Source organism: Pagrus pagrus (assembly GCF_965226575.1).
Source record: "Pagrus pagrus genome assembly, chromosome: 24".
Classification (NCBI taxonomy): domain Eukaryota; kingdom Metazoa; phylum Chordata; class Actinopteri; order Spariformes; family Sparidae; genus Pagrus; species Pagrus pagrus.
The window spans coordinates 6,938,741-6,965,778 of record NC_140206.1 but is presented as its reverse complement, the minus strand read 5'-3'; the positions used below and the strand labels follow the sequence as shown (position 1 = coordinate 6,965,778).

The window sequence follows — 27,038 nt, the reverse complement described above, 5'->3', positions numbered from 1 at the left end:
TATCTTGACAACACATAAGGAACGTGTTACTTAACACACGGATTCACACAAATAGTAGCGCAGCGTAACGTAACGTAACAACACACAACATAACACAACACAACACAACACAACACAACACAACACAACACAACACAACACATAACATAACACAACACACAACATAACATAACACAATACACAACATAACATAACATAACATAACATAACACAACACACAACATAACATAACACAATACACAACATAACATAACATAACATAACATAACATAACATAACATAACATAACATAACATAAAATACAACATAACATAACATAACATAACATAACATAACACACAACATAACATAACATAACATAACATAACATGACAAGTAGTAACAAGTAGTATAAGAGATTATAGGACATAAATGCTACTGTGTGTTTCTGTGTAGTTGTGCGCATCTCTTACCGTCATCTTGCGCTGGTCCTGGTACTCCAGTCCAAAGTAGTCTCCCTCTGACAGGTTGAGATGAACACAAACCAGGTCGAACAGCACTTTGCCGGGTGAACGTTGCTGGAAGAGAAGGAACAGAGACGGGAGAAACTAATTAGATCAGAATGAAAGAGGAAAGTGGAGAGCGGGGGAGGTGAGGAGGAGGAACGGGAAGTAATGCAGAGTTCACACGGCATCTCATCAGGGGAGTGCTGATAATGCAATTGGGGAGAGCAGGAATGTGGGTCTTCTTCAAAGTTTATCACAGTTATTTAACCAAATAAGTGTCAACTACCTTTCCTTAGACATGCAGAGTATGAATATAACATTTTTATGAAGGAGTTGGTAAAACATGCCACAAATACATTAAAAAAACACATGGATGCCATTGTCTATAACGAGCCTTTCCTCGCTTAACGAGCTAAAGACTTTTGACCTTGTCGTGAGGTCCAGGCTCCAGGTTTGAGCCTAATGAATAGCTGGAGGCCGAGGCTCAGCTGGGAGTGTTCGATAACAACCACAACGCCCGAGGAAAAGTGAACGTGTGTGTCTAATGGTGTGGCTTCACCTGATGCAGGGAGTGCAGCGTAAGCATTGTTTTGTTAGCGTGTATGCCATTATTTTGTCTGGAACATAACAAGCGTCAAATAACCTCTTCTACAGAATTTGGGATTTCCAAAATAGATGTGGAACCAAACCTAAAATTAGCCCGGGATAATGTTCTGAAGCTAAATGGTACCACTCGGGAGTTACAGCGTGCTATTATACATTCAGAGAGTCTGATGAGGCCCGAGCCAAGTTAATGTGTAGTTACACGACGGCGAGCATTCCTTTCTTTGACAGGCACACACAAGAGAAAAACACAGATTATGACTTTATCTGCACATCTGAGATTCATGCGTCACCTGCAGACAAAACGTACACTCTATATTAAGAGTAGGAAAGGTAGGTGTTGATGTGAGTGTCTATATATATCGCTCATGAGTCACTGCATGATGCTAAATACTGAGATTATAGTTTGGTTGGCAGAATCAGGCTCATCATTGTTGCCTTGATATATGGGTGCATAACAATAAACAAAGAAAATGTAAAATGTGTACAATAGCAAGCCAAGAAGCATTAATAACATACATTTTTAATGAAAACGATATGTCATATGAGCATTATTTGGCGTTTTATTGCAGGTGACATTAAGAAATCAAGTTTGAGCAATTTTACTATGTAGGCATGTGCTCAATTTCAACAATTACGATCATTAGTCTCATTAATTTAAAGAGCGAGATTGCCTTCCTGCACTTCTGGCGTTTTACAACCGCCATCTGACTGTTTTCATGGAGAGTGAGTCGGGCTGAGCGTGGTGAGAAGAAAAATGAGGAGAGGAATCAGAGCGGCGAAGGCCAGGGTGTCGGCCAAGTCCGTCACCATCTGGCTACCGTGTGTGTGTGCGTCCATCTGTTTCTGTGTGGTCAGTCTGTCTGCGAGGACACACCCGTGTACTGTACTCACACACACACATACACACACTTTCTCATGCTACCCAGGCCCTCTAGAAACAACGATGTCAGATAGCGATGGTACAAACTGACCGAGTGACAACCCATATGTGTTTGTTATGACAGTGCCAGACTGGCAGATGCCACCGTGGTGTGCGCAGCTCGAGGATCTCCAGAGTTTGGACAGGATCCAGTTCTGGGTATAGCAGTAATCTTGGTTTAAAGCAGGTTAAGAGGGAAGAGGAGAGGAGGAAGTGGGAGAACAGGTTGGGAGAGAATCCGAGAGCAAACACGGCTTAAAGACGAGGGAAGGAGACAAAGAAGAAAGAGAAGAAAACCAAGATGGAAAATAAAGATATGTTGGTGAAACTCCTCCCTTCGCTTTCTTTCCTCAAGTTTTAGCCACAAATATATAACTTTAAATACCTCTATCCAAACAAAGTCTTAACTCAGCAAGGCTCGTGTGTTCGTCTGCACTGATTTGCGTAACTTCATTTGAATGTTTCTTTGATTAAACCTCACTTTTGGCCAGCTTTAAATTTGCCTCATTAAAAACTTGCATGGAAACTCCTGTGTGAAATGTCCAACTTCAACAGGACAGCGTCCAGTTCTCTGGAAAACAATGTTGAGCTTGGAGGAGACGCAGGAGCTTCATCGTGTGAACCAAAAAACACATGCTGAGGCGGAAAGAAGAGGAAGATGGGGGAGCTCGGTGTTAGAGATGTGGGGTATACAGAACGAGGAAAAGAAGAAACGTTAGACAAACAAAAACTATTAATAATTTACTTCCTTCCTTTTATATTTGGTCTGGAAGATGCCTTGAGTACGTGTGCCACATGAGGTTAGCACAAAGGTATTTGCTCACTGATTAATGAATGTAATAGAGGTCTAGGCAGACATTTTTTCTCAGTGGAAAGGGCATATTTAGCTAGCATGCTAGCAGTGTAACATGGAGAATGCATGTATAATGTTAGTGGTTCATACGTCTTTTAACAAAATACTTCACAACTGTCTGCACACCTGGCAGGCCAACCTCCTCACTTATTCATCGCCCTGCATTATTGGTTCTGATTTGTCTCGATAATGCTTCATGTGCATGTTGAAACAGAGAAACTGGCTCCTCTATTATGTTAGTGCTGACAAAAAAATGCATTTCCTTGTTTTGAACACTCGTGTAATAAAAAGAAGGAAAAAAACACAGCTAATGGAGCAAACTGAGCTAATAGAGCTAGAGAGCTAAACACACAGAAGGACAGAGTTTTCTTTTAGGGGACCTTGAAGCGTAGAGTAGAGTATAGCTTGGAGGTAAAAGTACTTTGAATGTGAATACTTTTATCAAACAAGTAAAAATGACCATAACAAAGTAAAGAGTCAACATCTTGATCTTGGGACGGTTTAAATTCACTACGGAGATGGACGGTGAAAAAATAAATCACTGCTGTCAGTCGTGTTTCTGCCTTTTTCTAATTCTTGTGTATTAAGCCGAGTTTAGGGTTTCCACAAAAAAACATGAGCAAGAAACTGAAAATATCTGTGGACGGGGTGCAGCCGGTCATGTTGTGCAAGGTGAACTGAATTAGACTGAGGCAAGATTTCCAAGTATGTTTCGGGCAAAAGCAATTTCCTTTAATATCAGCAAACCCTTCTCCAGTGGCTACAGTGAGCCGGTGTGCATGCATCGGGGAGATATCCCATATCGCATTCAAGTAATGTAAGACTCTGGAATGCAGAGGGGAATGTCATTGAGGGAACGGTGGTGAAATGTTTTAGATATTAATACCAGTAAGAATAATACAGGCGTCACGAACACATGATGTGTACATGCTGCTGTATCTTCTTACCGATTCAACACTCGATTCTGTAAGTGCTGCCCGTCATGAACCTGACCTGTTCTCAAAAACAACAAGCCGACAGGAAAAAACCTTCATTCGTTCAAAATGAAGCTGAAATGAAAAGGTGAGAGCAGAAGACCTGGAACGTAAGGGAAGCAGGACTTACACCCACAAGTGTGGTCAGATTCTCTCTTTGGGCACTGAAGCAAACCCCTAAAAACAACATACAGTAGCTGGCCAAGTTCTCTGAATCTGGTGAAAGACGTGGGATCAAACTTCAAAGCTGTATTAAAAAGAAGTATGGGAAATTAAACTTTAAAAGCCAGATAATATCAGAGATGATTCAGGTTTGTAAACCAAACCACATGTAAGGCGACCAAGTCTTTTATTTTAAGCTGGCAGCGTTTGACTTTGAGGAGATAGTTCCAGTGCAGAAACCAGGAAATGAGAGACAAGTGGGATGATGTGAAACTAAACAAAACACCCACTCTTATCCGGTTTTAGGCCAAAAGACCAAGCAGTGATTAATTACAACTGTGGTAACGGTCTCAGAAGACTCAAAATACTGTGTAAACCTTGTGCCTTTCACTTAAAAACCTACAGTGTCATCCCCGCCTGAGATAATACCTTAATCCCACTTGCCAGCAAGGATAAGACCACCTTGTGGCACGCAATGTTTGTTTCCTAAATAGTCAAAGATTCTCTGGCTAATGACACCTCCAGTGATTTCTGGATGGAAATAACATCCCTGGAAATAGAAAAAGAGCCGTTTTCTATGGCTTGATAAAGACCATAGATCAACGGGCAATCAGACGATTTTAGATCGTGATCAGATTTGTAGTCCACAATCTACTTTTCAGGTGAATCATAGAGATAGCGATTGATTCTTTTTCCAAATTTCACATAACTTCATTGACTAGAGGATCCTTGCTGCTTGAACAAACCAATAGAGTGGTGCAGCCAATTAGATAACAATGCTGATTAGAGGGATTTCGTCGCACAAGTCTTTCTTGGGTGACATACTGTAAAGGTTGCAAAGACGTAAGCTTAAAACACAATGATCTTGTCTTAAATGGTCATGGATTCCATCTTTTCTACTGTTTTTAAGCCACCTCGGGCACTTTCTGAATGGAAATAACAGCGCTGGAAATGGAAATAGAGCAGCTTTCTGTCTCAGGTAGTCAAATTTTAAGCAAAACTACAAGTGGGCGATCGGACAATTTTAGATCACATTCGATCTCGAAGGCGACCTCAATCTACTTTTCAGGTGAATCATAGAGATTGCGGTATTTAATGCGCTCCACTACTGTTCCCAAACTTCACATGGCGGCCATCTTCCCCTGACGCTATCGAAAGGATATAGTGACGTACTGCTGTGTTGTAGTTGCTGGACCATCTAAAAGTTTAATAGGTGGATAAAGCTGCTCTCATTCCTGACTTTGAGACACTATGTACAGCTTCAGGGTGAAGCCATCTTTATTTACAGAACAAAGACTAAATGCTGCACTGCTTCCAAAGATTTTCCTTGCTTACCATCCTGTGCGATCGTCTATTTACCAACCAAAACAGAAGCAACACCAGCAAACAGTGAAGCAAAGGCTGCTTACTAACTTAACGTGGCCCTTAAAAAGGAAGGAAAAGCCTGATCTCGTGATCTGCTCTCATCTTGGCAACAGCTTCAGCAGAGGAAACGGTCATCCAGCCGAGGTCAACGTGATATATATAGGTTCTGCATGTATCGGGGTAACGAATAAGGAACGTGAGGATTGTAAATGAAAGAGCACCTCAGGCAAATCTCTCCAACAAGTTCTTAGTTTGAGAGTTTAAAGGTCTAAAAATAACTGCTGTGTCTGTTTCAGCTGAACAGTGCAAACTAGGCCCTGTGGAGCCCAGACTGAGGTCCTTTCAGTTCAAATCACAATCACTTCATTCAGCAGCCACCATCAATGAGGCTTTCTTAGCCGGCCAGAAACATACACTTGTAGTCACTCAGATCCACAAAGATCTCGGAGAAGGTTTTTTCTGTTATCTAGCATATGTGGAATGATGCATTGCAAACAGACATACTGAGCACTTTGCACACAGCGAGGCATTCATTGGCATGTGCGCTTGCATGCAGACACGCAATTAAAAAGACTGAGGTCAGATTTTCCTGCTGGATTGTAAAAGCGACATGCAAAGGCCATGGTCGCGTCCTTAAAAGGCAGAGTCCAGTTTCACACAGCTGTCCTTTTGGGCCTCACACCAACACAGTCCTTGTCTTTTAAGATAATTAGAAGGCGAGAAGGTTAGCAGGGAAGCCTTAACAACCGACTGTCCATCAGTGAACCGTGCTGGAATCTGGATTCAAGCCTGGCAAACAGCATCAGCCAAAAAAACTTCCCCAAGGGACAAGCCGAGCCTCCCGAAGTAATCAAAAATAGCTCCAGACATGGGAAAAGGAACAAACACAAGCACTTGTGTTTGCATCTTTTCACTGTTCCCTCGCAGCAATTCAGCTGTTAAACTAAAATCCTCTTGTTTGTGACGTGGCTAATGAGGAAAACACAACATTCTTATTTATGGGACAGCAGAGAGCAGCAAAATAACTGGTTATTCTCCAGCAAAGAGAAAAAAAAGATCCCTATAAACCACTGAGACTGTCTGCAGCCTGTGGTCACTGCTTCCTCTTTGTGTTTACCTTTCATAAAATGAATCACGCTCTTTTCTTTTCAGCAAACTAGACTTAAAATTATAGTGGTACAACAGAAACAAAACATGGGGGAGGTTGTATGTCACAACCAATGTTGGAAATATCCCTTCTGGTCAGCTGGCAGGTTGATTGTGGTAGATCCCACGCTGTGAGTGTTTCTGGTCTGTGTTATTGATAATAAACCAGGCTGTGTCAGCCCAAATTGATGGCAACTGAACCAACCTGCTTCAAATTAAGGTACCCAAAGTTCTAATTAGGGGTGCCCCCTAAAAGTTGAAAAAACCATTAGTTGATGTGTAGTGTCTTAGTCTTGTCGACAGGGCCAAGACGAAAGTATCAGGCAGCTCGCTTTGGCCTTGACCCTTCAAAACTTTGGCGATATAAGCCATGATCTCAGAGACCGGTTCAAGTAACTAAAGTTAGGATCTGTGTTAGCTTCCTCCCTAGTTTGTTGGCTAAGATCCTCTGGTTTGTTCTATTTTGGGTTACTTTGCTGTCTCAAAAAGTAGTTATTATTGATGTAGACTTGCAGTAGTTTGTAGGTCTTTGAAACCATCTTGAGAACCTCCCCTTACTGCATAAACTAACTTCTACTACTCGACTTGGAAAATCTTTAGTTAGGGAAGCCCTAGATTGAACTTGAACAACACAATGCAACTTGCCTAGCAATCAGGGAAGATGTGGTCTTATTTCTACTTCTCTTGCTGTCTTTTTCTTTGGACTCACTCACTCCCTTTTCTGGTGTGCAGACAACAGTTAAACCAATGGGCTGTTTGCCTATCGATAGACACTTGCCAGTAAGCTGTCAGAGCGCCTGTCTACTTGTCAAACTGTCTTTGTGCCAGAAACATCCTCCGCAAAGTCATCAGCCAGCAAAAACAGAAAAATCAGCAAACACACTTTCCCCTCCTACATCCAATCCCAGACCTCTCTCATGCTACAGGGTTAGCGCCTGGGTAAACTGGGATGTATATCAAAGTAATTGCTCTCTCTTTTTTACTCGCCAGTCTCCTTTTGCCTCTTGAGGCCTATAGCTGAGAAAACCTCCCCATATTTCACTTCACTTTATCTCTTTGGTCTCCATTCTCTGCTTTAGTTCCTGTCTCTCTGTGGCCAAAGCTCCCTTTATGTTAGAGATGAGCAGCTAATGAACGTCTATCTTTCTTTCTCCCATGCAAAACAGATAGATTGGATGGCGCCTTGTTCTTGAGTCTGGATGTCGTTCTACTGACTCTGGTGTGTTCATAAGCTTGGAAACAACATGGAAGCTACAAAGACTTTGTGTGGTATTTATCAGGGTGAATCGAGGCTCCAGACTGTGACCATTTAGTCATATTTTGCAACCATTTTTGAGACAGTTGGCCTTATTTTTATGATTAGGAGCACCTGTGTGACTTGCAAACATGTGCCCCGTGAAACATTTCCTTTCTTTGCCATGTTTCTGTGACATCAAAGTTGGCAAAAGTTTAGAGTTGTTCCAACTTTTGTGAATTTTCTGTCAGGAACTTATTTTTCCTATTATTTAGAAGCCACATGAACGCGCCATCACTCTCAAAACCTGTGTCTGTTTTCTTTTCACCATAAAAAAGTCTACAGAGACATATTTTACCTGTTAATCATTGTGTTTTCCTTCCAATATTTTCCTTTACTCTCCCTTTCGTTGGTTCCTGTCTTGCCCTGCAACTCATGTCCAAGTAAAATATTCTCACCATGTGTCGTGGTGTGCGGAGGGTTTACAGAATCTCCCACAGCGTCATGAATGCAAATGACCTATGAAACCCCCCGAAAATGACTGCACATACCATTTATGGTTGGGTTATGCTATATTACATTTGGCTTTTTTTTTTGGTCTAAGTTTATTTTACTACAATTAAAGTATAAACCGAGCTTCAAGGCTTTTCGGAAATTAAAATCAAGATATCTCACTGCCCCTGCGGGATTCTGATTTTCAAAATAAAGTGTAAAGGCATGCAGGAAACAATAGAATATGACTTGAGGCAAATCGGCATGAAGTAAAGGCATGTTTGAAAGGTCTGTAATCCTGCACTCTGACTAATGTCAACAGCGATGGAAACCAGATGGGTGAGACTGACGATAAGAACTCTCCACCGAGGGAAAAGACAGGAAAAAAAACACCTCAAAGCTGTTCGGTTTCTTGCACTGGCCCCCTGCTATGAGCTGCAGCAGGGATCTTTTACAGCGCTTCGTCAGACGGATGAGAGAAAGAATGTGTTGTTATTACTTTCAGATATTACTTTAAATTTACAGAAATCGACCTTTCTTGAAGATGCAAATGTCAGGAAATCCAAACTGGATTACTAAAAAAACAAATTAGCTTCAAGGGTATGTAACAAAGAGACAAGGAGAGAGCGGTGAGAAATATGGAAGGACTGGAAATGAAAGAGATAGTTGCACCCTGCTGAGAGAGGAACCACCTGAACCTTGACTAAACTCCTGTCTGGCTGTGAGTGTTCACACTAAGCAGTAATTGGAGCTTTTAAATCAGTGGGGTTTTGTTTTTCATGGTCAACCTTATCATGATACTCTGGTTGAAATCCAAAGCTGTCTTACCGTTTTTCTACCTAAGTTCCTCAGAATACATGCCGTCATTCTGACCTGTTCCAAGATCGTTTACTTGGAAAAGCAGAAATGATTTACATTAGGAATTTCCCCCCAAGGCTCAAAATCACGACTCGCCACCATGTTTAATAGCCTAAACAAACAGGCTATTTTCTGAAAGGACCAAACACTGAAGTCCATAAAAAAAATCCGGTTTAATAGTGTCACGTTAAAGTGCTCATTCTTCAGCTTGATGGTGCTCCTATATCCACGCTGCCTGAAGCAACTGCAGCTCTTGTCATGTGAGAAGACAAATCACAAAGATCCCCCGCTGTTGTTCTTCATCCCCACTGTGGACTGTACACTGGTTAACCCAGCAACAGCTCTGCTTGAGTCAGAGGAGAGAAAATGCTCCCTATAGCGTGTTGGTATTGGCTAATGTACCATTTCATCACCAGTTTTTCAAATTGGAAGGATATTCAGTATAGTAACAGGTTTTATCACTTTACTGCTGTGCTTTTATTCTTATACTGTATATTCTTGTTTTTCACTCCTATATTTGTGTTTCTCATTCTTTTATTCTTGTTTCTCATTCTTATAAACTTGTTTTCCATCATTTATTCTTGTTTTTTCATTCCTGTATTCTTATATTTCTTTCTTATAAATTTGTTTTTCATTCTCATAATCCTGTTTTTCATTCTTATATTCCTGTTTTTCATTCTTATATTCCTGTTTTTCATTCTTAAATTCTTGTTTTTCATTCTTATATTCTTGTTTTTCATTCTTATATTCTTGTTTTTCATTTATATATTGTTGGTTTTCATTCTTATCTTATTGTTCTTTATTCCTTTATTCTTATTATCATTTTTATATTCATTTTCTAATCTCATGTTTTTGTTTCAAAGTTCTTTTTTCTTATACTCTTTCTTTGTTTCTATGTTTATATTCTTGTTTGATTGGCATTTTTTGTAAGGTGCTGGATGCCTAACTTTCCCTGGGGATCAATAATCCATCCATCCGTCCACCCATCCTCCCATCCTGTTATGAGGCCACAGGACTGCCTGAGCCTGAACTGTACAACTTCCCCCCAAGGAAAAAAAAAAGACTTTAAAAAATACCAGTGAGCAGCAGGACAGCTGGGAGAGGCTTCCTCCCTCCTCGACTGTCAACCAATCACATCCTCGAGTTCAGATTAGGTTAAACGGCTTAACCCACTGGCAAGACGTCAAAGCCAGTTCCTCCGCACTGCCAGAAGGGGAAGGGACTGTCCACGCACACACAAACAGATGGACACATGTACACACTTACGCCTAAGTGGAATGTTTAATGAAGAGCATATTGGCAGTATACCTGCTAGCATTGTCAGCAGCGAGTGCACGGCGCTGTGGGAAATCAAAACTGGCAACACCCTGATGGGGGATGATGAGAATACCTACAGGCTGCTATGAAGACAACGGTGTGTGTCAGTGTGCAGTATGCATGTGTGTGTGTGTGCTGACGTTGAGGCTCACAGCACACTTGAGGCAGACAATTAAATCAAGCAGCAGAGGGGAATACATGCACAACGCCGTACCATTAAAAAGCAATTGGTGTCTCGTGCAGGATGGCAGTGGGTACGCTTGTACTTCGCCTTGTGCAATAATGAGGTCTGTAAATCTCGCAACAGGGCTGCTTTGTTTCTTAAAAAAGCCTCTGGAGCTCCATGAAGAAAGAGGATGATAAAATGGAATAAGCTCTTATCTCAGGTGTCTTACAGGACCACGAGGATACTTTCAGCGTGGGTATCTTTGAGCGCAGGTTGCTTATTTGCCAATGATCTATTGTGATGAGGTATAGAAGACATCCTGAGTCTATGTAGAAACTGATTATGGCAACTCCACTTACTCCTCCTGTACAAAAATGAAGCCAATTACACCTGTCAACCCAATCACAGGCAAAGCTCAGCTGTTAATCATGACATTTCAACACCCGTTTTATAGCTTCAAATAAGTATTTAAACCAGACTTAACAGAAACTGAATGCCTGAACATAAATCAGGGTGATAAGAAGGGTTATTTGAAGTGTCAAGGTTTTATTTTGGCTCATGTCCCATCTGCTAACACCGGGGGGCGGGATTTATGACCTATATGGCAGCCTCTAAATGGCTGCAACACACAGCTCGCATAGGAAATTAATGTATTATAAAACCCTAGGCACTCTTTTGCTGCAATCATGTGAGCAAAGAGTCATAATAACTCAGTCAAATCTGAACACAGAGACATGATATACACAATTTTATATTCTGTGTGATTTAAACTGCCTGAGGTTTTCATTATCTCTGATGTCCTCTGAGAATTCATGTCATAAATCCACTTGGAGATCATAGAAAAATAGATAGTTCTCACAACTACAGAACTTGCCTGATAATTATGGCGCTTTTAAGTTTTCTTCTGTATCAAAGTATTCCAGTGGTAGCTGTCTGTACATCCATGAGTACACTGCAATTAAGAACTGCTAACAGCTAATTCGGCGTACTTTTTATGGTGTCAGTTTGATAATAAATACATATATAGGCCTCAAGTTGTAGCTGAATCAACAGCAACATTATACTTCCTGTTAACATCCCCAGAGCATCATGGGATCTGAAGTTCCACGACTTACAGAGCAATGATTATCAAAATAGAACAAAGACGAACAGGAAAGGCCAATTCATGTTTTTCCGTGACCTCAGAAGCTCAACAATAGTTTGATGTTTGAAGAGCTTGAGGTTCCTCTCCCCGTTTAACCTCAGGCAAAGAACCAGCCACTCAAACCATATGCCATATCGTTGGCATGTGTTTTTGTTTGTGCACGTGTTGCTGAAACGGATGATTTACGAGGAACAAAATGGGGTGTGGAAACGCGATTGAATAATGTGTGTGCGTGTGCTTGGGATGCGCAGATGATTTACAAGCAAGGAGTGGAATTTAATCACGCAGCAACCGAGAATCTTCGATTGCAATTAAAACTGGATATCTCGACACACACAAGTCTTTACAATATCTCAACTTCAAATGAAATGTTCCCAAATAGCACTGATAAGTTAAAAAGTACCAAAATTATTGCTAAATCCACTGGAGAGTAATAAAAAAACCCACTTCTATCAATTATTAAATCGCTGCTAAACCCAACGGAGTGGTGACAGTGATTCATCCTAGGATGCAATGTTGGAAGATCCCAATTAAAGGCTGCAAAGAGTTCGCTCCAAAGTGAATCATGACGGGTTTGTCTTTGAAAACTGCATGACGAAACTGTGTGACAGAAAGAGAGACATGAAGTCTGAGAGTAAAACAGAAATGTGGAGAGAGAAGGGCGAAAACCAAAACTACTTTTCCTCCCAAACATCACATTTTCGGGCTACATTCCTCCGCTTGTTTCTCAGAGAGACGAGCGGCTGGAGACTCAGGGACACAGCAGGGGAGACGCCATTGAATTCCTCTGAGGCTTCTGGAAAACATCCAGAACGGAGACGAGGACGGAGCGAGGAGAGAGATTAAGAAACACTTCACCTATTGAAAAGAGAGCCCGGTGCAGCATGCTCCCACACATACCCTCGACTACGTCCAAAGACTTTAGGAGTGAAGTTACAGCGCCGGGTCCAGATTTTGCGACAGAGATTGAGCGAGACAGCTCTATGGCCTTAGAAAGGTTCAATAAGGAGCCATGGTTAACACTTATCAAGGGGGAGAAATCTCATTTAGGATACTGAAGCCGACACTTGGGTTTAAGCTACTTGCTGAACTCATAGCATGCCCACTTCTAAAGCACTGGTTCCCAGACTCTCATGCTGAGGAGTCACTTAATTCCAGTACACATTTACATCTCCGAACAGTAACAAAACAAGGGTGTGAACAAACTGCCTTTAGTTTGTAATGCTATTGAGAAGCAGCTTGAATTACTCTAATCTGATTCTCGATTAGGTGGAGTGTTTCAGGGGAGAATTCAAGCCCTCATTGCTCGAACACAAGCTACCTTACTGGTGACTTTATCACCTACGCCTTGGGAAAACCCCTGACACAAGTATTCTCCTCCATCATCAGGTGTAGATTTACAGCAGCAGACACAGCTGGAAAGAGAAGCCACGATATCTAATAACTCTACACACATAGACCTGTCGAGCTCATACTGTACAAGGCTCCAGGGTGCACACGTGTCCAAAAATCAGGTGCAACTCAAACTTTTTGTATTGGTCACGTAAAAGTTGGTTATTGATTTAGTTAATTTCCTGTCATAACAGAGAAAGACCAGTAAATACGTCAGTGATTACACCCCTCACAGCCTCGCTTTCTTCTTATCAGGGAAAGTTCAAAAATAAAACCCCATACCGCAGTGAATATTATCTGATTGGGGAGAAAAAACAACTCCTGTGTCCAACACCAACATGTATCACAAAATACACCGAGCGTTCTTCACTGGACAACCTCAGCCTGATTCATTTCTCAAACCCAACAGGAGCTCCAAATGAGTTTTGGCCATCGTCCAGGGTGTCTGGTTGTGATGATAAACCTTGCAGCATTAGGCTAGCGGCTGATGTTAATTTCCCATTGTGTTTAAAAACAACAGCATTGAGGTATTACCATGTAAAAACTGGAAGTGTGGCTGCGGTGTCAAGAAAGCAGAGATGTTTTTATAGCATGTAAAGCATCAAATACAGGAAATGATTAATATCCTACTCGTAGGAAAGGAATGACAGGACAAACTTGTAAAAATAGCGGTGAAATCTTCACCGTAAGCCCGTCTCGACAGGCCGTTCCAGACCTAATCCACAAAAACGAGTAATTTGTTGCTGTGGTTTTGTGTAGCACAGTGCAACAGAGGTACAGTGATTACCCTAAATGGGGCCCAGCTCTTCCACTGTTGGCTTGACTGGCCCTCCCTCACTGGGGACCTCATTCACTGCAATTACTAAAAGGATCCCATCTGCAGCCAAGCAGAGCGGACAGTGTTTGCTCATTCATTGGCTACCGGCGTAATGCAAAAGGCTTCTGTGGGAGTCGGATGTGCGCCTGTATGCATCTTTCTCTCCCGCACCCAGTGCTGCAATCTCCCTCTTTCTGTGTAGCGCCACATCTCTTTTTTGTTCCTCGGCAGGGGCCCTCTTCATTTCTTTCCTCCCCCCATCCGGCCCTGTGTCAGAAACAGTCTAATTGTCTCTCCATCAGCAATAGCCTTCTCACTGAGCAATACTCCCTGTCTAGCTCCCTGATTCCCTCCTCCCTCGCTTGGAGGCAACTCCGTCTGCGGCCCTGTCTTTGAACTCAGCACGTCTTAAATGCTTCCACGTGGCTCCGTGTACACACACCCACCTTAATAGTAAAGTAAAAAAAAATGCCTGCTTACTCGTTTATTCCTCACTCTAATGTGTTGCAAATACAACCAATCCTAGAGAACGCCAGGAGACCTCTTTCAACAGTATGAAACCTCATAGATTCCCATGGGGTAATTCTCTAAATTTGCTCCACAGGAAGGTCAAACTCTTGGGTCAGCTACAGAAAGAAAAATAAGGAGTACAAGTAGCGGAGAGGAAAGTCAGTCCACAGTCAGAAGTCCCTCATTGAGGTCTGTGACCGCAGGAATGAGACAGTGAATGCCAGCCATTACATAATACAGCACAATTCGTCTCTGTGAGGCTCTGTATCCAAGCATGCTGCATCCACATGTTTCTCAAACTTCAGGTTGGGACATCACATAGAGTCACAGAACGTTTCCAAGACTGATAATTTGATATTTTTTGTTCTAGCCCTAATCGCCCGGGTCAGGACAGGTTGTTCGTAGTCACTTGATTCGGATGACGCATGAAATTCAGATGGAAAGCAGAACGGACGAGATGGAGGAAAGACAAAACAACAACAATAACTTAAGTAAGACGACAGCTCGCTTCATAATGATCACAAAGCTGACAAAGAGGTCACTGCGCAAATGGAAATGATCCACGTCTGCCCTTCATTTTCATTTTTTGGGTGAACTATTCCTTTAAAACTTTACTGAAGCTTACCGGGGTCCCTGGAGTGGGCTTCAGTTTCAAAACAAAAGCCCCCAGATGGTAACAGTGGCTTACCAGTGGCTCTGGAGTAGGTTGGATTTTCAAAATAAAAGCTTAACAGGGCTTCTGAGCCTGGCTGATTAACTATGACTAGCCAGTTGCTGTTCGGGTAAAAGGCCCGGAAACCATGATGCAAGAATTTTCATGATAACATTCAATAGTTCTGTGGAAGTCGGTGGTTTGACTCAGGATGATGAATCACCTGCGTATTTAAATGATTAAAAAAAACAATACATTATTCAGTCATGTTCTTTCCCATCTATGAGAGATTCATGAAGAGGAGGATATTACATCCGCAAATCTCATCAAATATTTATTTTAATAGGGCTGTAATTAACTAGACTTAAGAGAGATTATCTGCAGGGTAAGTCACTGCCTGCACACATGCCCCTCACTGCATACGAGTCCATGCATATTGGCCTATAAACTCACATATCCAAGTAACGTGGTTTAATGTGACCCTTGTGAGGCCGTGTAAACAGCATCAACGTAGGTTTAGTGTGTCACGGTGCTGGATTGAGCACGGACTGAGGCTTTTAACACGCACGCAGAGCAGGTCTCTCCGGACGATGATGAACGAGGCCTGCCAAAGCTACTGTTAGTTCTGTACGCGCTCCAGGAGAGCAGAAAGACAGAAAGAGATTACTTGGAAGATCAGAAGCGAGGGTTTGGAGATGGGATGGGAAGAGAAGAGAGGAGAAAGCACGACTCAGCCGAGCTGAGACGACGGCTTGTAAACCCAGAGATCACAAAGCCGGTGTTTGAGCCTCACCCTGAAATGACTACACTTACTGACTTTAAACATCACCTTGGATCTGCCCACACATCCAAACCACTGCGACTTAACTGCCAGGACTCCTGCCAATTTTAGAAAGACATGGAGAACCACCATCATAGCTCGGCTCCGAGCTTGAAAATACACTCTTTCTCATCTCTTATCGTTTTGTCTCTCTCCAGTGTAAATGCCAGGAGAAAAAGCAACTCTATAAAAAAAGAGAGAGGAAAACGTTGGAAATAACTGAATCTCAGCTGTGATTTAACAGGCTTAAGGGTAAAATACTGCAGTGGTGGAGATACAAACATCTCAAAATTCAATTTGAGACTAAAGAGAAAGTTTGTTGTTCAACTCGAAAGCTTGAAAATAACTTTGCGACTGGACAAAATTGCAACCGGCTGGCTCCGTGCATACTAATTCACTAATGGGAGGCTGCATTCAAACTAATTTCCTCTGCTCTTATTACAGCCAAATAACTGAGGTCTCAGCTGTGGAAGCACAACAATGAGGCAGTCATACCTCTGTTGTGGAGGAGGGATGAGATACAGCTAACCCACAAAGCAAAGATTCCCTTAAAGGAACAGTTCACCCAAAAAACGATGAAGTTGAAGAGAGATATTGACTGAATATTGATTTTGAACTGTTCCTTTAAACGCTAGAGATATATATATACAATCGGATCAAGAGAAACAACAACTCAGCGGTAATCAAAGCCTGTCACTGCCTCCTTTTGTCTTTTAAAACACTTCTTACAAAAGGTGTGACTGACTCGCTATCTCCCCTTCTCATTCCTTTCATATCAGCTCCCTCCACATGTATCACTTACTCCCGAGGCTGCCGACAGCACAAAGGCCCATCCATTTGAAATGTCAACTGCACCGCGTCGCGGCTAAGGAGTGAGAGTGTGTGCATAATGTGGTGAGGGACTTGTAGCTCATTTATCACCAGCCTCGGGGGACCGCTAGTCTATCAAATGATGTTGTCTATAAAGAGCTTCTATCATCGTAATCCTCATAACCCTCCTCCCCCCCGTGGTGCTGTATCTCCCCTCGTTTCACTTTTATGCAAAAAAAACCCCCAAAAAAACACACAAGGTCAGGATGCAGATCATAAAGCCGCAATCCAATCATGCAACAGAAACCGCACAGTGATCTTATTGCGCCTGAACACACACAACTCCCCCCCACACACACACTCCTGCCCAGCATCTCCTGCTATCAGACAGTTTCTGACGTCCACTGAGAAGGTCAATCTTGATGTGGATATATTGGATGGTCTTGCAGGGATTAAGGTCAAGTAAGCAAGCCAGACAAGGAAGAAAGAACACTCCCTAAGTATTATATCATCTTTGAGACAGGAAAAAGAGATGCATCTGAACCAATAAGGGGAAGTCCGTCGGGAACGGACTTAACTGAACTCAACCGCACCGCAGGGAATCACCAGGACTTCATCTCTGTCATCATGAATGTGAAGATGTTGCAGATGTCTGTCGTGACCTCCGCGAGGGAATGAGATGTGTGCAGCTAAATGTAAAAACCACCAGGCTAAAAAAAGGTATGTAGAAATGACAGGATCAAAACACTTGGCTGTTTCTACATAGAAGAAAACATGTCATTTTAAAGTGAATGTCAGTGTTTTGCTCTGCCCTCCTGGCCTCTGTCGAGTTCATTTTGTTACGGTCCAGCCAATGATTTGACACTATTTCACTGACCTACAGGTGGCGGTAAAACATCAAGAAATGTGTCAACGAAGAAGAGGACTCCATGGGTGAATAATGGAGGATTCATGATTTAATAGGAGACTATTATTCTCATATGCAGGTTCAAAATGTTATTTTGGGTTACTACTAGAATACATCTACACGCTTTAATGCTCAAAAAACACATTTATTTTTTCATACAGTCCAGTGCTGCAGCTCTGTATTCACCCTCTGTCTGAAACGCTCCTGTCTCTTTAAGGCCCCTCCTCCTGAATAGCCAGTCTGCTCTGATTGGCCAGCTCACACACGCCTGAGCCAGTAACGCTCACAGTGTCTCCTTCAGGCTCTGTCATGTTTTCAGCTTCCAGTTAGCGTCACCTCTACTGTGAATATATGCATGAATTATGCAAATGCATGACATGGTGTTGTAGTGTGATGTCACAAAGTCACGGAATTAAAGGCGGGACTACTGGCGAGGCGTTTCAGGAGCAGTGTTTTCTGTGGGAGAGAGGAGCTTCTGTTGGTGTGGACTTTTTTAACTTTCAAGATCTTTCACATGCACAAGAAGCTAAATAAAACACTGAAGGAAACGAAAAAATGAATGCAAACATGTATTTGTAAATAATTTTCCTAAAAAATGCAGAGAAACTGAAACAGGAACAAATAGTGCATTCATTGGGGACTATTTCGGCTGCCACACATCTGTTGCTCTGGTGAATATTTACAGCAGCGGGGCAGATTACACTGCAATGTCCATGTTCAGCATAATGAAGGCACGTGTCAACCGGTGCAACAGTGTGGCTTGTTAATGTGTTTCTAATAGCTCCTGCTCACGCTACAGCTCCCTTTTAGACACGGTGTAAAGGAGGGATTGCACCGCTAAATCAGAATTTTCTATTCAATTATGCCGCTCAACATGGGATTAGGAATTATGTTCAATTAAAACAGCATTTGAATGCTGCACACGTGAGCCCCCGCTTCCATTTAGAAACAGGTGGAAGCAGCTCCAGTAAAGTGCAGTCACTTGTTCCTTTTCGCTGAGTTTTATTAATCTCAACCACACAAACCAAAATGGCTTCCTTTGGAAAATTCCCCCCACGATCCCCGCTGTTGTGACCTCATGATAAACCGGGAGAATCTGGGGCAGGAAGATTTAACTGTGAGGGCAAATCAAGCAGCAAAGTTTCTCTCCGACGTGCAAGTAAACACTGATAAGAGCTTCTCAAATACTGTTTGAGTTTGGAAGAAAAAGCACAACTAAGCTTTATGAATGGTTTCACTGATACTGAATTACATGAGAACAGGAGAAACCAACTCAAGGCAAATGAGTAACATTATTCACCAGGCATGCAAATACACACACACACACACACACACAGCACATCCTCTCTATCTTCAATTATTTATCAGGTGGGAGTGAACGACAATGCTCTGCACTCACACACTCCTGTATCACGCTGTTTCCATTCAACATTAATAATGAAGCCTCCAACTGTGTGTGTGTGTGTGTGTGTGTGTGTGTGTTGGTGTGTAGTCATAGTGGTCTCTAATGCAGTGTGTGCAAATGTTTTATTGACGTAATGCATACTGAAACAATGTCGATGTTCAGAGGAACAAGAGAACGACAATAAATTATATAAAAATATTGATTAGCAACAAGCGAATTCTCAACTCCGTGCGAAATGCAGACGCTAAACAGCATATTTCTTATGTGACTGCATGAAAGGAAAAAAGCTGCATTACACTGAAATGCTCTTCTAATGGATTCCACGTTACCCCCTCGTGGGATTCTGGCTAATCGAGTCCGTTCATGGTGCTTGAGCCGAGGCTGCATTCCCGACTGGAAGGCAGTGGATACAGCTGATTTCATAACACCAGAAGCATCATGACATAGGACTTTGAGGATGAAAGCAGTCGGTTTCAATCATGTGGATCAAAGAGATGTCACTCTGGAGCGCTTTGGACGTCATTTCTTTAATAACGAGTTAGTAAAACTGAATTTCTTGACCAGTGTTGTGTATGTAATATACTTTTCCGAGCTCTGAGGCAAAGCTTTGTTGTCTGTAGAAAACAAATTGGAAAATGGGCATCATGTAAGAATTATTACCAGAGCAACCACATACTCCTGCTGACTATAGCTGTTGTTAGCTAGTTAGCTCAGTTAGCCATGCAGCCAGCGGGTCAGACTGGGAGCTCGGGGACCTGTATTCACACCATGAGCACTGAGCTTTGAAACAGGATGAGGCAAGCTAGTTAGCATGCTTCAAAATATATCTCTGCAACACAGCACATCAACATCATAGTCAAAACTGCTATTTCTTCAGAATCTGTTCATAATTTTTGAAGGTTTTCAACTAAAATTCTTACATATCGCCCCTTTAACTATACAACAAAAGCTCAACCCGAGTGTAAACAGCCACATGCCCTTAGAAACACATGGATCGGCTTGACCAATTCCCATTAAACGCTCATATTTGCGGTTCTGCTCCACTCATTTGCTGCAAAGAGTTAACACTGATGCATGGAGCCACTGCTGACTCCTATCAAGGCCTGGATTTGCTTCATATTTAATGCATTCTTCACGTGAAACTATGAAACAAGCGGCATTTGCAGTAAGCTAACATGAGCAGAAACTGAAACCGTATTTCTTACAGCACATTTTCTGCATTTCTTTGCATTTCATTCAACTTTGCATGGTCTAATTTGCATATCAAGGCTATGGTGTAATTTTCTGAACCCAAAATATGTCACCAATGGATTTACAATCGAAAGTATGTAAGCACTTTGCTGGAATATGTTGAATAAAAAACAGTAACAGTGCTACAGTGTGCCAGTGCTGGTATGATAAGTGTAAAAAAAGGGGGGAGGGGGGGGCTGTTAATAATAAAGACAATGTTTTGGATCTTTAAAATTTATGACTGCAGCCCCCCGGGCTGAGCTTTTAAGATAACAGGCTCAATTAATGAGCAAGCCTTCCACTTTACTTCCCAGTTGTGAGAAAATTCCCAAACGAGTGCCAACGTTACTGTAAGCTGCAGGCTTATCTGTCGATTCACACATTAGACTACACCTACTGCACAAATACACTGGAGGGCATTGTAGCAGGAAGAAGACAGATTAGGTGAGTCGAGCTCGGAAGACAATGCTTCCCTTATTTCACTTCATGCACTGAAAACATTACAAGTCATTCAGCGGGTTGGGTCACTTTCCATGCTTTTCTTGATTTCTTAATACCCCTTTCACACTGGACAAAAAGCCACTAACAGCTACTAACATCTTGCTTTTGTCTACAATAGGAAAGTGTACAATCTGCTTTCGTTCCCAGGTATTCATCGGCTCCAGCTCCAATTGGCTGTTATGGAAACATAAGACCTGGGTGGACCTGCTAATTTACGCCCCTTTTTCAACATGATGGCATGACGTGCAATAACGCTGAGGACATTGGCATTTTCTATCCATCGCTGTTCAAGTAGAGCTTAAATATTGCTCAGTTGGCTTGGGATTTCCCGTTTTTTGAGACTTTCCAGGGAATATCGATAGCTTCAACAGTAGGGAGACAAGGACAGGAGGGGAGCCATCACTGTTTAGTCTGCAAAAAGAGACGAGCCGTTGCACTTGTGTATGGATGGTTAAGCTTTTGCACGTGGTGCACAAATGCTCCCACACAAGGATGGTTTTCCGCTTACAGATACTCTTCTCTGAGCACTTATCAGGGTTTGAGTTTTGATACCAATTAAACGCCATGTCTCTTTTTATTCTTTTATCTCTTGCCCTTTGCTTCTTTTTTAGCGCAGCTGATGCAAAGTCTGCTTCCTCTTTAAAAAAACAAACAAACCCTGAAGCATTCGAGTGCAGATTTGGGCGTCGGGATTCAAAGCTTCGAAGCATTCAGGTTAGTTCTGCAGTTGGCGTTTACTTTGATAAAGAGACCAAAGTGAAAGAGACATAGCCACTGCCCTCCATGCGCCCTCCAAATCAGAAAGGTCGACTTGTCTACTAGAAATGGAAAAGGAGTCAATTGCTTATTTTAGTGATTTTACATGCTGCATTTGAAAAAAACAACTTATATATTAAGGGTGGAACAGTATATTTTATCGCTCTTGCAATGCAATTAGCGATACACTGATGCCAAATATCGATATTTTTTAAAGGCACACTAAGCTAAGACTGTATGCACTTCTTTAAAGATTGTTTCATCACAGTTCATTGGGAATATTCTGTACTATTCAGTTAGACAGATATTGTGCGGTATCGTTAGATGATTCTCTTGCAATGTACCTCTTCTGGTGATTTACTCTGATTCCCACCCCTAAATACGAGCTAATTTTGCTGCAGAATGGTCATATTTGGTTCCTCAAATCATTCTCTCTTTGCCTTCTGAACCCTCATCCTTCCCTCCACCTCCACTTCATTATTATTCTCAGCAGAGTCTTTGGCTGGTTGACATTTCGCTCTTGTGACAGAAACCAACCAATTTCAACCTGGACAACAGTGTGTGAGAGTGTGTGTGTTTGTGCCGTTTTCTGTGGTTCTGCTGCCGTTGTCAGCTGATGCGTTCTGCCTGTGGTCAGAGCAGTGACGTCCACAGATGTTCCACAGAGATAGGACATTTAATTTGGGTGTGTGTGTGAACGATTGAGGATAGAAAAAGATAGGAGGGCTGCTGCCGCCGCCTCTGCTGCTGCTGCTTTGTGGAGAACCACAAGCTTGCTGCTCTCGCATCAATTTGAGGAGACATCAATTTAGGATTTTGAAAAATGCAGATGACATCCCTCTCGCAGACACCGGATCCCGGTCCTCTGTCGGATTGTGCCTCATGCACACGTCCTCAGGCACTGACACACCAACGACCACATGCATTCTTGGCATTCTCACAAGAGCCAATTACGGCTCCCCGGACTGGCAGCTCTGGATGCTCGGCAAGCCGGCTGAGAGTCTGAGACTGTGACTCGCTGGATTCTTTCTTAATTATCATCACAAAAACTCCCCAGATTCTGAGCTCATAATGCAGCGGCTGGGTTTTCTAAAGCCGCGCAAATTGGCGAGGAGGGCACGCAACCAAATGCTCTGTCGGACATTAATTCATAAATTCGAGACCACTCCCACCCGAAGATGACACACAAAAGCCTGTGCAGCCATTTCTCTAAACAACATTAGGAAGCCAGGGAGACTGCTGCACACAAACACACCTCAGACTCACTCAGACTGGGATACAGTGAGAGGGAAAACTAAGGGCTGACGCTGCAATGTGTGTTTGTCTGGAGGTGTGGCGTGTTTAGACAGGAAACTGGCTTTGATCCCACTTCCTGTGTATCTCCAGGAAGTGAGATACGCGATAAGACTCAAGGTAAATGGTCAACTAGTAATGGATTACATAAAGACTGAGGGGAAAGTATTTGACTGTTCCCACAGATAAACAAAGTCTGGTGTTTTATTGTGACAGGTGGTTGATAGATAGATAGATAAGACAGAAACCAGCATCACTGTAGCCAAAACTTTAGCGCCACGACAAGGGCTCTGACACACCAGGTGTGATTCTTCCCTAGTAAAAACACATCACTAATCTTTATGCATCTAAGGGTCAGAAAGACGAAGACGCAGAATGGAAAACAGCCCAACTTTTACACCCACCTCACAATATCATCCCTACTTTGTGTCTGTAATCGTCCAAGAACATATGCAAGCAGAATCAGACACTCACACACACATTAGTATTACTCACCGATATCTGGAAGACTTCCTGTGTGTCATCGAGCATCTGCACCCTTATGGAGACTTGTCTCCCTGGAGCCTGGGCGGGAGGACGCAGGCCTGGCTCCAGCGTGGACACCCCGAAGCTCTCGGGGGCGCCCAGCCTCTGTCCGGCTGCGGACGGCCTGTCGGCTGGTTCCACCATGGTGACGGACGCTACAGTCAGGGGCTCTCGAGCTGCACTTCAGGACTGGAGGAGGACGGAAAGAACAGCTTTAGATTCCTAAAATTTGGGGTTGCAGTTTTTGTCTCTTTATGTGATTCTGTTCAGTCTGTGATTTTTGGTATTTTTGGCGCCTTAAACACATAGTAGACAGTTTAAAGCCAGGAGGGTCAGGCATTTCCTCCAATAGACAAGCTTTTACATATACCCTAAATAGCACGATTACATCATCATCCTGTGTGTTGGTAAATTTATATAAACACTATTTCCTTGTATGGTATCCCTGAATTATTTTTACAAGTCTGTCCAAAGCCTTTTGTGGGTGTGTTAGATGAAAAATACATTCACATTTTAAGGAAAAACAGCTGCTCTCTGGTACAAACCGTCTTAAATGAGGAGGAAAATACAACATTTATCTCATATTTAAAAAGTAAGTAAGCGTTCTGGTGTAATAGTGTAGAAAATGTTGCTTGCGGGGGAAACTTTCTGCTTAATTAGCTCAAGAAATGTGTGAAGAACTTGCCACATTCATTCAGTCGAGGGTAAATTGGCCTTGCGCGGTGTAAAAAACCACCAGACATGTAGTCAGTGAGTTTTTCAGTGGTGACTTTATATCCCTCCAGGTGATGAGAAGTGCGTATAAACCACAGACTGGAACAGCCTCGTTCAGTATGACAGCTAAACAAATTAGACAATTCACAAAGAAGCAGACAGACGTGTCTCACACCTTCCTAGACACACGCTTCTTCCAGCTGCGGCACATGCAGGTGGGATTTACTGCGTTTCCTACAAACCAAACACACGCAGCTTCGCTCAGGACCAGTTCAGACTTGAATCAAAGCCTCACAAGTAGGGCAGATGAGATACGCTCCGACAGCACACAAAGACGCTCGCCCTCTCACACACACACACACAGAAACTTTTCAGCGCCCCCACCTTCACCCCGCACTTGATAAACCTCAACCTCAGACAATAAATTAGGCTCTCAGACGGTTGGTGACATCACGGCCGAGGAATGCTTTGAGACAGTGAGGGGGGCAAGGCAGGGATGAACTGCCCCAACATACAAACAAAACAGTTTCAAAGTGTGTGTGAATGCATGGACAGAGTACGGGAGAAGGAAAGAGCTTGACTTTGTCCTGGCTGCTTTTTGCAAGTTAGTGTTAGCCAAGTTAAAAAATGCATAACTTCCAGGGTTATACAAATAAACACCATCCTTCAGGATGAACAAAAAAAGATAGAAATTCAGTTTGTTACAAAGTTTGGTTTTCACAAATCTGTTCCGAGTGAACCCTCTTCCCACACGAAATCAATAAAGGATCTCTGAAAGAAGGAAACACTATGCTAGCTGTGTCGTCGTTGAAGTGTTTCAGTGTTTCAGTGTTTTTATTTTGAAAATCAACAGATTATTGGTTTTACATTCTGACAATTGTCATTTACATTTTCTAATTCTTCTTTTAAAATGATTAGGTTACTTTACAAAACAGACCTGACTGTATCCAGGGACTACAAAAAAATAGAAATTCAGATTGTTTCAGAGTTCGGTTTTCTCAAATCTGTTCAGAGCGAACCCTCTTGCCAAACAAAATCAATAAAGGATCTCTGAAAAATAAAATCCAATGCTAGCTGTGTCGTCTTTGAAGTGTTCGTATATCCATCAATCGATATCATCATTATATCAGCAGAATAAAATGCTAAATAAATCGTCCAACAGAAGTAGTTATCCTGACAGAAATGCCCAGAGTCATTACATCATTACCTAAATCCTTAAATCAATAAGCCATTAGGGACCTACTGGACATTGTGATTAACAGGTCGTTAGATCTTTCTTTGTAGCCACAGACTAAAGGCGTCTGTCTGCCCGTCTTCTCCTAAGCAGCATACATCCTGATTTAAGAAAACACACACTGCATTCTGGCCGGCTACATTATAAACAGACTATTCTAAATATTTAGGGACAAATGGGTGGTGCACAGCGAGGGGAGACCGACATCAATCTCTCCACGATGGCAAGGATCCACCCTCCTCCTGCAAAACGATCACCATGTCCAATGTAGGGTCCATATTTCAAGACCAAATAGAGTATGTCATCAGGCTGACAGGCTTGTCCGATTCAATAGTCTCCTCCAAAATGTGCCTCAGAAATACAGCTTTCATTTGCCAAATTTCAGTGAGTAAGACTGGTGTATAATTTGTGGTCTTTTGTATAACGATCCTAAAATCCACTCAGTGCCGGTGACTTTTCTCTGTGAGGCTGAGACAAGAAGTACAATGACATGATGTCGAAACCGACATCGACTCTGCACGTCCTTCCTTCAAACTAGAGCTGAAACAAGCTAATAAAAGGAACCTGCAACTGTTATGATCATGAATTAATCCTTCAAGCTTCTCCAATATGAGGGTTTGCTACTTTTCTCAGCTTTATATGGCACATATGTTTCATACAGGAGGTGGTGGTAGTGTGACGAGACGGCCGCCAAGCGAGAGACCACTGTTCAAGACTATGTTTTTCACATATGTTGGCGTGAAACCACTGGATTTCTTTCATGACACATCGCGGCTAATTTGCAGCCAAAAAGCGGGAATTTTTAAAGCAACGTTGGGACAGTTTCCAGCTGTGTCAGTGGAACTAAAGATAGATATTTTTGACCAATCACTGGACAGTTAGTGGCCTGAAACAATGTATTTTTAACAAGATGTCGGGACATTTTCCAGCCATGTTAGTGGCAACAAACCCTGACGTTTTTGATGATACTTGAGGAATATTTGCAGCCCACAACCAGGTATTGAGAGAGACGTCAGGACAATATGCAGCCAATAACTGGGCAGTTTTAACAAGATGTCCAGACATTTTTGAAGCCATATTAGCTGCAACAAAAACAGATATTTTTGATGAGATGATGGGACAATTTGCAGCTGAAAACCAGCTGTCCATGGTTTGCAGACCATGGATTGGCATGGAGTGGGTTGGTTGGTCAGACAAAAAAAGCACACTGCATGACGTCATTTTGAGTTTTAGGAAAATCTTGATGGGCAGTTTTTTACTATTTTCTGGGTTTTTAAAGGCCTAACAACTCATTCAGAAAATCACCAGCCTCGCCGCAAAAAATCACCAGCAGTTGAAGACCTACTGCAGAGCCCTCAGTGCTCTGAAGGCCAGACAGGGAAGGGAAGCGCCCCCCGGATGTGGCGCACAGCCAGTTAATGCCTCCAAGCTCCAGTAGAGCTGCTCTGTAGCCGACCTCTGACCTCAGTGTGAAAGTAGACTTCTTCCTGCGTCAGTTACCACAAAAACATACTGTATCCTCCTTGAGGAAACTAAGAAAACCATATGCAATAATGTGTATTTGCAAATTAACTCCAGCTTTGCTCTCTAACACCTTTATCTAACCTTTCAGTGTGTGTCTTGCTAATCCCTCCACCTGCACACACACACAAACAAGCACCTCTCTTCACCTCAGTGACAAAAGCTGAAACTGGAAACTGGAGCCGGGCCAAGGAAGTGACCTGACGATAAAGGGACCTGACATTCAAGTT

The 27,038-nt window shown here is 42.5% G+C and overlaps 1 protein-coding gene across 5 annotated transcripts in view; it reads right to left on the bottom strand.

Annotated features, from left to right (window-relative positions):
• Positions 1-27,038, bottom strand: part of LOC311253271 (FERM, ARHGEF and pleckstrin domain-containing protein 1-like) — a 60,029-nt gene that overhangs the window by 27,608 nt on the left and 5,383 nt on the right. For all 5 annotated transcript variants that reach the window (XM_084347111.1, XM_084347115.1, XM_084347113.1 and 2 more), the window contains exons 3-4: positions 23,310-23,528; positions 453-557 (exon numbers count right to left, since the gene is read on the bottom strand). In XM_084347111.1, the coding sequence (XP_084203237.1) occupies positions 453-557; positions 23,310-23,483 (279 nt within the window). In that variant the 5' untranslated portion in view covers positions 23,484-23,528. The remainder of the gene's footprint in view (positions 1-452; positions 558-23,309; positions 23,529-27,038) is intronic.